Source organism: Sapajus apella, unplaced genomic scaffold (genome assembly GCF_009761245.1).
Source record: "Sapajus apella isolate SASKATOON/1434 unplaced genomic scaffold, GSC_monkey_1.0 scaffold16, whole genome shotgun sequence".
Lineage (NCBI taxonomy): Eukaryota > Metazoa > Chordata > Mammalia > Primates > Cebidae > Sapajus > Sapajus apella.
In genome coordinates this window covers 5,311,703-5,324,287 of record NW_022436956.1, presented here as the reverse complement: position 1 = coordinate 5,324,287, position 12,585 = coordinate 5,311,703, and the positions used below count along the sequence as shown (strand labels likewise).

The 12,585-nt window shown below is 42.4% G+C and overlaps 1 protein-coding gene across 7 annotated transcripts in view; it reads right to left on the bottom strand.

Moving 5' to 3' along the window:
- PRDM10 (PR/SET domain 10) overlaps window positions 1-12,585 on the bottom strand; it is a 94,401-nt gene that overhangs the window by 54,523 nt on the left and 27,293 nt on the right. For all 7 annotated transcript variants that reach the window (XR_004270801.1, XM_032284975.1, XM_032284976.1 and 4 more), the window contains exon 2: window positions 2,599-2,785. Coding sequence is in view for 6 of the 7 variants with exons in the window: in XM_032284975.1 (XP_032140866.1) it covers window positions 2,599-2,667 (69 nt within the window). In the remaining variant the exon portion in view is untranslated. The remainder of the gene's footprint in view (window positions 1-2,598; window positions 2,786-12,585) is intronic.

Below are 12,585 nucleotides of genomic sequence, written 5' to 3'. Positions count from 1 at the left end.
ATCCCAGTTACTCGGCGGTGGCTGAGACAAGGGAATTGCTTGAACCCAGGAGGCGGAGGTTGCAGTGAGCTGAGATGGCGCCATTGCACTCCAGCCTGGGTGACAAGAGTGAAACTCCGTCTCAAAAAATAAATAAATAAGGTCACTTTCTTTCCTGCAAGTTGTTTTGTACACAAAGGACATACTGGAGGTGTATCAGTAAATGTTTGCTGAATCAATGAACGGACCAGAACTCTTCCTTGCCAGGTAGGTGAAGACACATAAGTACTTTTAAGGTGTTCTGGACAACTATTTCAGCTGCCACTGGGGTAAATAATTTCCTCCCAAGACTTAAGGAACTAAAACAGATAGCGAGTTTTGTAAAATATTTTCTGAGTGGTCAACTTTGGAGGACTGAATTACTAAAGGCTTGAGCTTGGCACACGGCCTGATGTCTGCTGTTGAAGGTCTGGAAGCAGATGGCCAAAGCACACATTTGGGAGAAGAATAATTTACGTGTTGCTGTCGAAGTCAGACACTCTTAGAGTGGAATCCTTGCTCTTATACTGTCTTGGCTTTGGGCCTGACTTCTTTATGTCAGTTTTCCCCAGTGAAGGATAGTAGATCCCAAAGATAATATGTACTAATTTAATCCCCAGAAGGAAACCTAAGAGGCAAAATGTAATCAAACACCACAGAAATACAACAAACTTCCATGTCTACCCTAAATGATTAGTCTGGCTTCCACATAAATTTGATTTGTCCAAGAAAATAAAGTTTGTCCATTAGAAAAATTAGGCTCCTATTTGAGCTGTCTTAATTGCTATAAGACAGTTTTGTGACTTTAGATTTGTTCATTAACATCAAAGCCTTGAACTAGTTTCAGTGCTTAAGAAGGGAAAATATGTTTCCTTCAGACAAGCTATCCAAGCTTTGCTGCTTGGTCTTCATCACTCATTAAATCAGAATTCCCGGTTGGCAGAAGAAGCATCTGGGAGGAAGCAGTGCCACAGGGACCCTGACCTTGGCTATCCACTGTGTCGTTACCCACAGACAGGGCCCTGGTCATGCAGCATCACAAGCAGATTTTCTTTTGTTTTGCTTTTTGAAGAACTATAATTTCATTTATAAACAAAATACACCAAAATACATAGCTGCAAGGAAGTGGCCTCAAAATGGTTTCCAGGGGAAACAAAACAAAATTCTCATTTACTCTGCTGAAAATATCTGTGCGACTTTTTTATTTTTAAGCAATCAGACTAAGACTTTACTTACTTTTTTTTTTTAGAGACAGGGCCTCATTCTTTCACCCAGGCTAGAGTGTAGTGGTGCAGTTATGGTTCACTGCAGCCGCCACTTCCTGGAGCTATGACTGCGCACCTGTGCGTGTGTGTGTGTACCTAGAATCAGGGCCTCGCTTTGTTGCCCAGGCTGGTCTCGATCTCCTGGCCTGAATCAATCCTCCTGCCTTGGCCTCCCAAACTTTGGGAAAGGCATGGGACACCATATTCAGCCCATACGGAGAGTTTTTAATCATACCAGTTTTATTTATTATTATATTGCTTAAATTAAATAGAATCTACATACTTAAATGTTTCAATGTAACTTCTTGATTTTGACACTAATACTGTGGTTATGTAATCTAATAAAACATTAAATTTGTATATCTAATATTTAAAAATTAAGTTTTATACTCAGTCACATATAAAACATGGCTCCATATGACTGCTGATCATCCCAAAATTCAATTTCATACCAAAAATGCAGAGATTTGACTTCGCTAAGAACAGTCAAAATAACATGTGGCTGGTTCTAGCAGCAACCTGAAAGGCAGTGATCATCGATGACAGCAGCATTTGATTAAGTGACTAACCTCTAAAACGGCTGACTCATAATGGAACAACTTTCACTTAGAGGTTTACATTCTGAATTTAAAAAGAAAAGAAAAGGCCACTCACTTTACAGACATACCTGTACTCATTACACACAAAAGACCAAAATCTTATGGATAACATAAAAGAAAACAGGCTGGGCGCAGTGCCTCATGCCTGTAATCCCAGCACTTTGGGAGGCCGAGACCAGCCTGATCAACATGTAGAAACTCTGTCTCTACTAAAAATACCAAATTAGCCAGGAGTGGTGGCACATGCTTGTAATCCCAACTACTCGGGAGGTTGAGGCCAGAAAATCACTTGAGCCCGGGAGGTGGAGGTTGCGGTGAGCTGAGATCGCACCATTGCACTCCAGCCTGGGCAGTAAGAGCGAAACTCCGTTTAAAAAAAGGAAGAAAGAGAAAAAAGAAACAAACTACAGTTTGGGGTTTTCAGCACCAATAACATAAATAAAGTAGGGTTGTAAAACAGAGTTTTGTAAAATTTTTGTAAATTGCAGACAAGGCGGAGAAGCCTGTAGGTGGTGGTCCAGCTGTCCTAACTCATGGTGAGCCATGTCAATGGAGCATTCAAGGTGCCAAAACAGTCCCTATTCCTTGTGTACGAGTGCTTCATGTTGGCTCCTCCCAACTATTCATTACTAGGTAGTAGCTGTATTTCTTTACTGCAGCAAACTATGTCCAGCTGAAAACCTGTTGATACCAAGCTGGAAAAGCCCAGTCTTCACCTGTGTGGCATTCTGTTCATGGTCCGCAGGCGAAGGCCACACATGCGAGCTTTCATCTTTGGAATCCATCTTCTCCCAGCTGGACAGCTCCACGACTGGCACACCTAGAGCAGCACCAGGTGGAGGCCAGTCATCTGTCTACCACACGTGTGTTCATGAAGGACAGAAAGGTCTGTCTGCAGCGTGCCTGAGAAAACACAGAAAAGGAACCAAGACTTTCAGTAGATAAATACATTTTAATAGATTACAGTTTCAATCACAAAGAGTAAAAGAAAGCTTTGTCAAAAAGCAACACACCTGGGCAAAAAAACGTAAAAATGAAGAAATTATTTGTAATAACAATATGGGCCAGGTACAGTGACTCAGGCCTGTAATCACAGCTCTTTGGGGGTTTTGGGGGAAGGGGATTGTTTTTGTTCTTGAGATGGAGTCTTACTCTGTCGCCAGGCTGGAGTGCAGTGGCAAGATCTCACTGCAACCTCTGCCTCCCAGGTTCAATCGATTATGCTGCCTCAGCCTCCCAAGCAGCTGGGACTACAGGCACGAGCAGCCATGCCCAGCTAATTTTTTGTATTTTTGGTAGAGATGTGGTTTCACCATGTTGGCCAGGCTGGTCTCAGACTCCTAAGCGCAAGTGATCTGCCTGTCGTGGCCTCCCAAAGTGCTGGGATCACAGGCATGAGCCATCACACTCACTCCCAGCTCACTGGGAGGCCAAAATAAGAGGATCACTTGAGGCCAGGAGTTTGAGACCAGTCTGGTCAACATGGTGAGACCCCATGTCTATTAAAAAAAAAGAAATTAAAAAATAATAATAACAGGCCAGGTACGGTGGCTCACGCCTGTAATCCCAGGGCTTTGGGAGGCCAAGGCAGGTGGATCATGAGGTCAGGAGTTCAAGAGCAGCCTAACCAACATGGTGAAACCCCGTCTCTACTAAAAATACAAAAAAAATTAGCCGAGTATGGTGGTGGGCACCTGAAATCCCAGCTACTTGGGAGACTGAGGCAGGAGAATCGCTTGAACCTGGGAGGTGGAGGTTGCAGTGAGCCAAGATCGAGCCACTACACTCCAGCCTGGGGTGACAGAGCAAGACTCCATCTCAAAAAGTAATAATAATAGTAATGATATAATGTATTACATGCTTGCTATGTTCTAAACACTTATTGGGGGTGTGTGTGTATATATATCTTATAAAATTATATATTTTGCATATACATTTGTGTATACATATATGTGCATGTTTGTATAATGCAATCCTCATTAAAAATATTGAAGGTGATCTTAGTTCTCATGAGGAGAATGAGTTTCTCAGATGCCAAATGCAGGCTCTTTCCTTGTGGACACTAACTTCCCATACCACATTTACTCAAAATGAACAGCTAAATAGTAAGTCTCAAGATGAGGGAAAAGTGGCAAGTGGAGGGAGCTACATTTTCTGTGTAAAAAATTTGGTGAATGCAAATACACATTTTTTTTTTTTCTCACATGGTCAGTGCTGGGGTGATTAGTGGCCAAATCAAAAAGCCTTACTAAACTTCAATGTGAACAATATCCACATGTTAAAGCCTTATTTCTTCCCAAAATAGGCTTCTTAAGGTAGTCAGTGTTTCCTTTTGATGATGATAAAATGTTGGTATTTTAAAAGTCCACTTGACATTTGCTGTGTTAACAGAGCAGCACCCACAACACGAGAATAAAGACCAACGAAGAAAATGAGAAGGCACACAAACTTCCAAAGTCTGTGCCCATCTCTGGAAAACAGAGGATGCCATGTCCCTCTTCTGAGCCATCCAGGTGCCTGGTCCTGCTTCGCCTCAACATTGTCATTCTCATCCGCACCCTACAGCGCCCCCACCACACTCATTCACCCTGCATGCACCCTACTCTTCCAATCCCCATTTGGGGGGACTTGAAAAAATGCCATGTCCAACAGGTGAATGTAAAAAGAAAGGAGCACGAAGGAACTTTATGGAGAAATGGGAATATCCTGTATGTCGTGTCTGAATTGGGGTAGTGATTACATAAAGAATATGTGTGTGAAAAGTCATCAACCTATTAAATTATGTGAATTTTATTACATTTAAATTATACCCTAATAAAGTTGATTTTTTTAAAGCATACCTTCCTCATATACCAGTAGTATTTAAAAATATACACAAAGATACTCAGGGTGAGTTTCATATGTTGTGTAAATTATATCTCAATCAAACCATTATTTAAAGAAACAAAAAGTATTAAGAAAGGAATAGGCTGGGCGCAGTGACTCACACCTGTAATCCCAGCACTTTGGGAGGCCAAGGAGGACGGATCACTTGAGGCCAGGAGAACAAGATCAGCCTGGGCTAAACGGTGAAACCCCATCTCTACCAAAAATACGAAAATTAGCCAGGTGTGGTGGTGTGTACCTGTGGTCCCAGCTACTCGAGTAGCGGGGAGTCTCAGGTAAAAGGATCGCTTGAGCCTGGGAAGTGGACGTTACAGTGAGACGAGATGATCACGCCACTGCACTCCAGCATGGGTGATAGAGTGAGACTCTGTCTCAAAAAAAAAAAAAAAGGAAGAAAGAAAGAGAGAGAGAAAAGAGAGAGAGAGTAAAGAAAGAGAAAGAAAGAAAGAAAGAGAGAGAAAAAGAAAGAAAAAAAGTAAGTTAGTTGTTACCAATCATCTAAAGATCTATATGAAGAAAGCTAAAAAACTGTATAAAGGACATGAAAGGCTCAGTAATTACAAAATCAGAGACAGCCATGGTCACGCACAGCTGTGGTCTCAGCTGCTCAAGAGACTGAGGCAGAGGATCCCTTGCGCTCAGGAGTTCAAAGCCAGCTAGGTCAACACAGAGAGACCCTGCTTTAAAAAATAAATAAATAAATAAATAAATAAATAAAATAAGTCATAACACGTTCTGTGTAGGAACTCTTTTTTTAAAGTTGTTTATTTTGAAATAACTTCAGACATAAAAGTTGTCAAAATAGTATAAAGAATTCCTGTATTTCTTCACTCAAATTCCCTGAATGTTAATATTTTGCCATGTTTACTTTATTATTCCTTTTTTCTCTTTTTTTCACCTGAACCATTTGAGAGTAAGTTGCCAACACAATGCCCCTTTACTCTTAAATTCCTAAGTGCCTAATTCCGAAAAACAAAAAAAGTTTCTTTTTTTTTTTTTTTTTTTTTTTTAAAAAGAGTCACTCTGTCACCCAGGCTGGAGTATAATGGTGTGATCTCGGCTCACGCAACCTCTGCCTCCTAGGTTCAAGCAACTCTTCTGCCTCAGCTTCCCAAGTAGCTGGGATTATAGGCACCCACCACCACACCCGGCTAATTTTTTGCATTTTTAGTAGGGATGGGGTTGGCCAGGCTGCTCTTGTACTCCTGACCTCAGGTGATCCGTCTGCCTTGGCCTCCCAAAGTGCTGGGATTACAGGTGTGAGCCACTGCGCCCGGCCAAGATTTTCTTATAATCGCAATACTATTATCAAAATGATGATGTTGACACTGAAACAGTACTATTACTTAATTCACAGACCTTATTCAAGTATTGTCAACTCTAATGAATGTCCTTTTTTTTTTTTTTTTTTTTTTGAGACGGAGTTTCACTCTTGTTACCCAGGCTGGAGTGCAATGGCGCGATCTCGGCTCACTGCAACCTCCGCCTCCTGGGTTCAGGCAATTCTCCTGCCTCAGCCTCCTGAGTAGCTGGGATTACAGGCACGCGCCACCATGCCCAGCTAATTTTTGGTATTTTTAGTAGAGACGGGGTTTCACCATGTTGACCAGGATGGTCTTGATCTCTTGACCTCGTGATCCACCCGTCTCGACCTCCCAAAGTGCTGGGATTACAGGCTTGAGCCACCGCGCCCAGCCTAATGAATGTCCTTTAAAGAATACAACGTTCTTTCTCCTGTCCTGGGATGTAATCTGGTATTGCACACAGCACGCTGAGTTGGCCTGCCCTTCAGCCTCCTTCAATCCCAGACAGTTCCCTGCTCTTTCTTGGTCTGTCTGCCGTGACCTTGACATTTGTGAAATGCATCAGGCCATTTATTTTTCAGAATGTTCCTCAATTTAAGTTTGTCTGATGTTTCTTCATGGTTAGATTCAGGATACGTATTTTTAGCAGGGACACCACAGAGGAGATGTTGTGTCCTTCCTATAGAGGAATTCAAGTTGTTTTATTTCTTTTAGCTTGGCTCACTGACTGCACAAATGCCTAGGTGTATTCTATGCTAGGCTCTGGGGTGCTGCGGGGATCGGCAGGTACAGCCCACGTCCTCACAAAATGCACACAGCCCAGAGTGCCTTTTTGTCTTTGTTTTCATTTCTAGAAAAGTATACTTTGTTTCTTTTATTTTAATTGGGTTTACATCTCTTTTAATAGGTAGTAAATGCAGTTGGCTCAAAATTCAAAAGGCACAAAAAGGTACACAGTGGATAATCTCCCTACCTGGAATCCCCTAGCCATTCCTCAGAAGCAACCTATATTATCAATTTATTGTATTTTCTTCCAAAAATTATTTTGTGTACATACATGCAAGCATATATACGCTCTCTCCCTCTCCAACCACAAACAGAGGCATGCTATTGATTCCATACAAGGTAGCATTTCTTCTACAACTTGCTTGTCCCGTGTATTATCCTACCTTGTATATTGTTCCATATCTATACAGGCATTCCTCATTCTTTATTACAGCTGCATATTTTCAATCTTGCATTCGTAAACACTTAGGTTATTTCTAATATTTTGCTATTACATGTGATACTGTGATGAGAACTTTGGACATACCTTGTTTTACAATATATCTTGAATTTTACGTGTTAGTATCTTGCATTGTTTTGGAATGTCTGAGGGAAGATACTGGAGCAGTTAAAGTGATTATCATATGTAAAATGGAGATAATTTATTGTGAGGGTTAAATGACGTATGTGACTACTCTAGGCGCAAGGTATGGTACATAGTAGGTGATGAAATATATCAATTTTCATATTTCACAGACAAGCTATTCAGAACTTCAGAATTTTCAAAACATTTTATACTCTTTAAAAATCTAACAATTGGCCGGGCGCGGTGGCTCAAGCCTGTAATCCCAGCACTGTGGGAGGCCGAGGCAGGTGGATTATGAGGTCAAGAGATCGAGACCATCCTGGTCAACATGGTGAAACACCGTCTCTACTAAAAATACAAAAAACAATAGCTGAGCATGGTGGCGCGTGCCTGTAATCCCAGCTACTCAGGAGGTTGAGGCAGGAGAATTGCCTGAACCCAGGAGGCGGAGGTTGCGGTGAGCCGAGATCGCGCCATTGCACTCCAGCCTGGGTAGCAAGAGTGAAACTCCGTCTCAAAAAAAAAAAAAAAAAAAAAAAAAATCTAACAATTTGGCCAGGCAAGGTGGCTCACACCTGTAATCAAAGTATCTTAGGAGGCCAAGGTGGGTGGATCATTTGAGATTAGGAGTTTGAGACCAGCCTGGGCAACATGGTGAAACCCCATTCCTACTAAAAATACAAAAACTAGCCAGACATGGTGGTATGCACCTATATTCCCAGCTGCTCAGGAGGCTGAGGCAGGAGAATCGCTTGAACCCAAAAGACAGAGGTTGCAGAGAGCCCACATTGCGTCACTGCACTCCAGCCTGAGCAATAGAACAAGACCCTGTCTCAAAAAAAAAAAAAGAAAAAGAAAAGAAATCTAACAGTTTATTAATACATTCCCTGTACACAAATATCTTTGATAATAAGGCTTATCATATTGGTTTTCCTTTATTAATTTTCTTTTTATCTGCACAATGTTTACATCCCTGTTGATCTTGATTTACAGGAGACAGTGGAAGAATCGCAGGCAGGAGCCATGTTATTGCTGTCCAGCCAGCAAGTGCTGACAGGCTCTGGTGACCAGGGATAGACTTTCACCCCTCACCTTCTTGCCTCTCCTACAGATCTGAGGGAACAGACAGCCACAACTATATACCTTGTCTAAAAAAGTTGCTATCCTCTGTTTTTTTTCCCTCGTCCAAAAACAGTTAGAGGCTTAATTTCCAGGAAGAGAAGGATATGGTTGTTCTATTTTCCAATGATTGACTTCATTCAACAAGTATTTATTAGTACTTCATATGTGCCAGGCACTGTTCTAGGTCCTTAAGAAACATGTTTATCAGAAAAGAAAGAGAGAAAGAAAGGGGGGGGAGGGAGGGAGGGAGGGAAGGAAAGAAAGAGAGAAGGAGAGAAAGAGAGAGGGAGGGAGGGGGGGGGGGGGGGGGGGAGGGAATGAAGCCTTCCTGGCTTCTTGAAGCTTCTAGTCTAGTTGTTTTTTTCCTGAACAGTGTTGTATAAAGTGTGAACTTTACAATCAGACAAGTCTGGGTTCTGAGCTCCCACATCTTCCACATACTTAGTTGGGGCGTTAGTAAGCCAAACACTCTGATCCTCAGTATCCTCACTTAAAAATCCAAATTACCAGCCGTGCACGGTGGCTCACACCTGTAATCCCAGCACTTTGGGAGGCCAAGGAGGGCAAATCACTTGAGGTCAGGAGTTTGAGACCAGCCTGGGCAACATGGTGAAAACCCAACTCTACTAAAAATACAAAAATCAGCCAGGCATGGTGGCATGTGCCTGTAATCCCAGCTGCTTGGGAGGCTGAGGCAGGAGAATCACCTGAACCTGGGAGTCGGATGTTGTAGCAAACAGATTGAGCCACTGCACTCCAGCCTGGGCAACAAGAGTGAGGCTCTGTCTCAAAAAAATAATAATAATAATAATCCAAATTACCTGCCCTACATGGTTGCTGTAAAAATTAACTACATGTTACTTATTTCATCGCATCTATAAAGCACTTTCCCCTCACATTTTAACATTTCTGAAATAAAGATCTATTTTACAATCAATGGCATCTTACTGTCATCCAGGTGGCAGTCAGGACATAGTGTCACTGCCCACTCATGCATGATCTCACTTCTACTGAGTCATGTGCACTATTGACATACTGAGCCTAACTGCTACTTTAAATGTCTTCAAAAAGATTACCCTATACGTTGGTATTAAAACCAAAAGACATGGAAACAGTAGCAGGGCATAAATTTTATTAGAGAAGAAAATATCCAGGGAGGCCCTTACAGAACCTGGGTATAAGAGACAGCCCCTGTGGATGAAGCTGCTGATGTTATTACTGAGATTCACAGGAAAAAAAATGACCTGAGGCTGAATGAGAAAACAGCAGGATTAAAACTTGCAGAACAGGTAATAGATGCTTAGAGGAGATTCCTGAAGAGGGTGGTGTGCCCTCCTTTAAGAAACGCCACATCACCAACGCTCTTGTTGGCACAGAGGATGCTAGTGTGTGGAAAACCACCCACATCAAGAACTCCAAGTCAAAAAAGATTCTGAAGAATCAGACTTTTGGAGAAATTTTAGGAATATCTTAGTCAATCTATTTCCCTTTATATTTTCACTCTTATGTATGCAAAAGAGTGATATGAAAAAATCAATGTCTAAACAAACCTAGACGAGCTTTTTCAATAAGCATATAATTTAAATGACAAAAAGCACTTGTGTCAGAGTATAGTTAGGAAGACGTTTTTTCTCTCTTACTAATATGTAAAATCACTGTGTATCTTACCATCGACATCTTAGACTCAAAAAAACATGGCAGTATTTGTGGTCACATAACAATGATGAACAATCAGGAAAGGGTAGTGATTTGTTTCATGCTTGGTGAACATCAAACACATTTTTTGTACCTGGCAAGCACTGGGGAGAAAAAGGTGGGCAAAAAACTGTTCCCAGAGAACTCGAAATCTAGCTGGAGAGATGACAGCCCACTTTGCAGCTCACCCCATGGCAACACTTGCAGGGTGAGAGTGACAGTGATGAAGAATGAGGGGAAGTAGGAAGGAAAAATAAACCCCTACTTTTCCAGCTAGCTCAGCATAAGGCTGGCCAGGCACCAGGCGACAGAGTATCCTAGTGTGCCAGCCTCTGTCATCACCTGCTCTCCTAAGAGCCCTGAGTTCCCATTGTGCTGTTCACCCCACAGCTATACCTGCTTACCGTCCACCCCAGCCTCGCTCCCAACATCACTAAGCCCTTCTCAGATAAAGCTGACATCCAGAAATCCCCGGGACTTAGGACTCAGGAGCTCCTGTCTTCATCACCTGCATACAAAGGTGAAGAAAGAGGCCCTGGATTCGCCTTCAAAGGTAGATGAGTACCTGGAATCCCAGGCGGAACTACAAATGCGATTTCACTGAATATTTTGTGACACACAGTGATTAGTTCTACAGGACTATTGCTACATTATTAACCTCAGACACATTAAGAAGCAACAAAGGTTTCTATACTGGCCTTGCACCTTAAATGCCAGACACGTCATTATTGATAAGGAAAGAAGTGTACCGCATTCCAGACAATGCACTTACAAATAAACTTTTCCGGCTCATTATGAACTAACTAGCACAAACTGTGGGCTCTCTCCATGAAATCCAACTCTAGACATGCCACAGAAAGAAGTTATATGGAGACTGATGAGCATGCAAGATGAACGTAAAAACTGTGAGGGCAAAAATGGAGGAGGGTGAGTGCTAATCTGCGGAGGGAGTTGTGGATGGGCCCAGGAAGCAGCCCAGACTGATGGGGACCAGGCACCACAGAAGAGGTCGGAGGGGGGCAGGGGAGGAGGCAGAATTTTTCTGTTGTTCCCTCTCTGACATTACCCTGAGCTCCTGCCGCCCACCCTGAAGCCCTACACCCTCACTATCCACCAGCCTCATTCCCAACTGAGCCCTTCTCAGCTAAAGCCAACATCCAGAACCCCCTGGGACATAGGACTCAGGAGCCCAAATTAGCATCCTGCTGGGGTAAAATGTGGCAAAAATTAAGCAATGTCTGCTGACGCACCCATCAACACTGCAATATAGAAACATAGCATAAGTGCAAAAAATCAAATCATAACAATAAAAATTAACACAGCAGCCAGCCCTGTGCTGCCTGGCAGTGGGAAAACCTCAAGGCAGCACAAAGGCTGGGTAGGGTGTAGATAGCAGGTGCCAGGAGGCTGGCAAGGGGCTGGGCACTTTCTCGCCCACAACTCCCCTGCTGCAAAGCTAGGAAAAACATATGTTCAGACAGGAAGCTTCCTCTAGGGAAAAAGGAGTGGCTGGGCCCAGAGATTCCGGTCTGATATACAAGCAATTGCTCATTTTTTAAAAATTGAATATTTCATCTTTCTTTCAATGAATATGCACTAGCTCTATGGTGATTTTTGCTGACCCAAGCATAAAAAGAGCATTCTTCAGGAATATTTATATAGCAATTAGTCTCCATTTAAAGAAAGGATACTTGGGCTTGGTTTAACTGAGTTACCATAAGTACTACAGGTCTTGGGCTGGATTTGCACATATTTGTATTAGTGTCATCTTTGGAATCAGATAGCAGAGCTTCAAAGCTTGGTTTTGCCACTTACACTTTTGGCAATTTGCTTAATCTCTCTGAGCTCCACCTTCTTCATATATAAGGATAAAGAACTAAGAATGTTAGGTATTTAACAAATAGGAAAGCTGGGCGCATTGGCTCACACCTGTAATCCCAGCACTTTGGGAGGCTGAGGTGGGTGGATAACTTGAGGTCAAGAGTTCAAGACCAGCCTGGACAACATGGTGAAATCCCATCTCTACTAAAAATACAAACAAAATGAGCCAGGCATGGTGGCAGATGCCTGTAATCCCAGCTAATCCCAGGAGGCTGAGACACGAGCATCGCTTGAACTCGGGAGGTGGAGGTTGCAGTAAGCTGAGACTGCGCCACTACTCCAGTCTGGGTGACAGAGTGAGACTCTGTCTCAAGAAAAAAAAAAAAAAAATAGAAAACAATGGTGAATTGTGCATAACACAAAACACCTATATGTCAAGAAACAGAAAATACACCCTTCTAAACTCATACTTAAGATTAGATTCCACTTGGTAACTGAAAAAATAAGTGATTTCACTCTGTGTA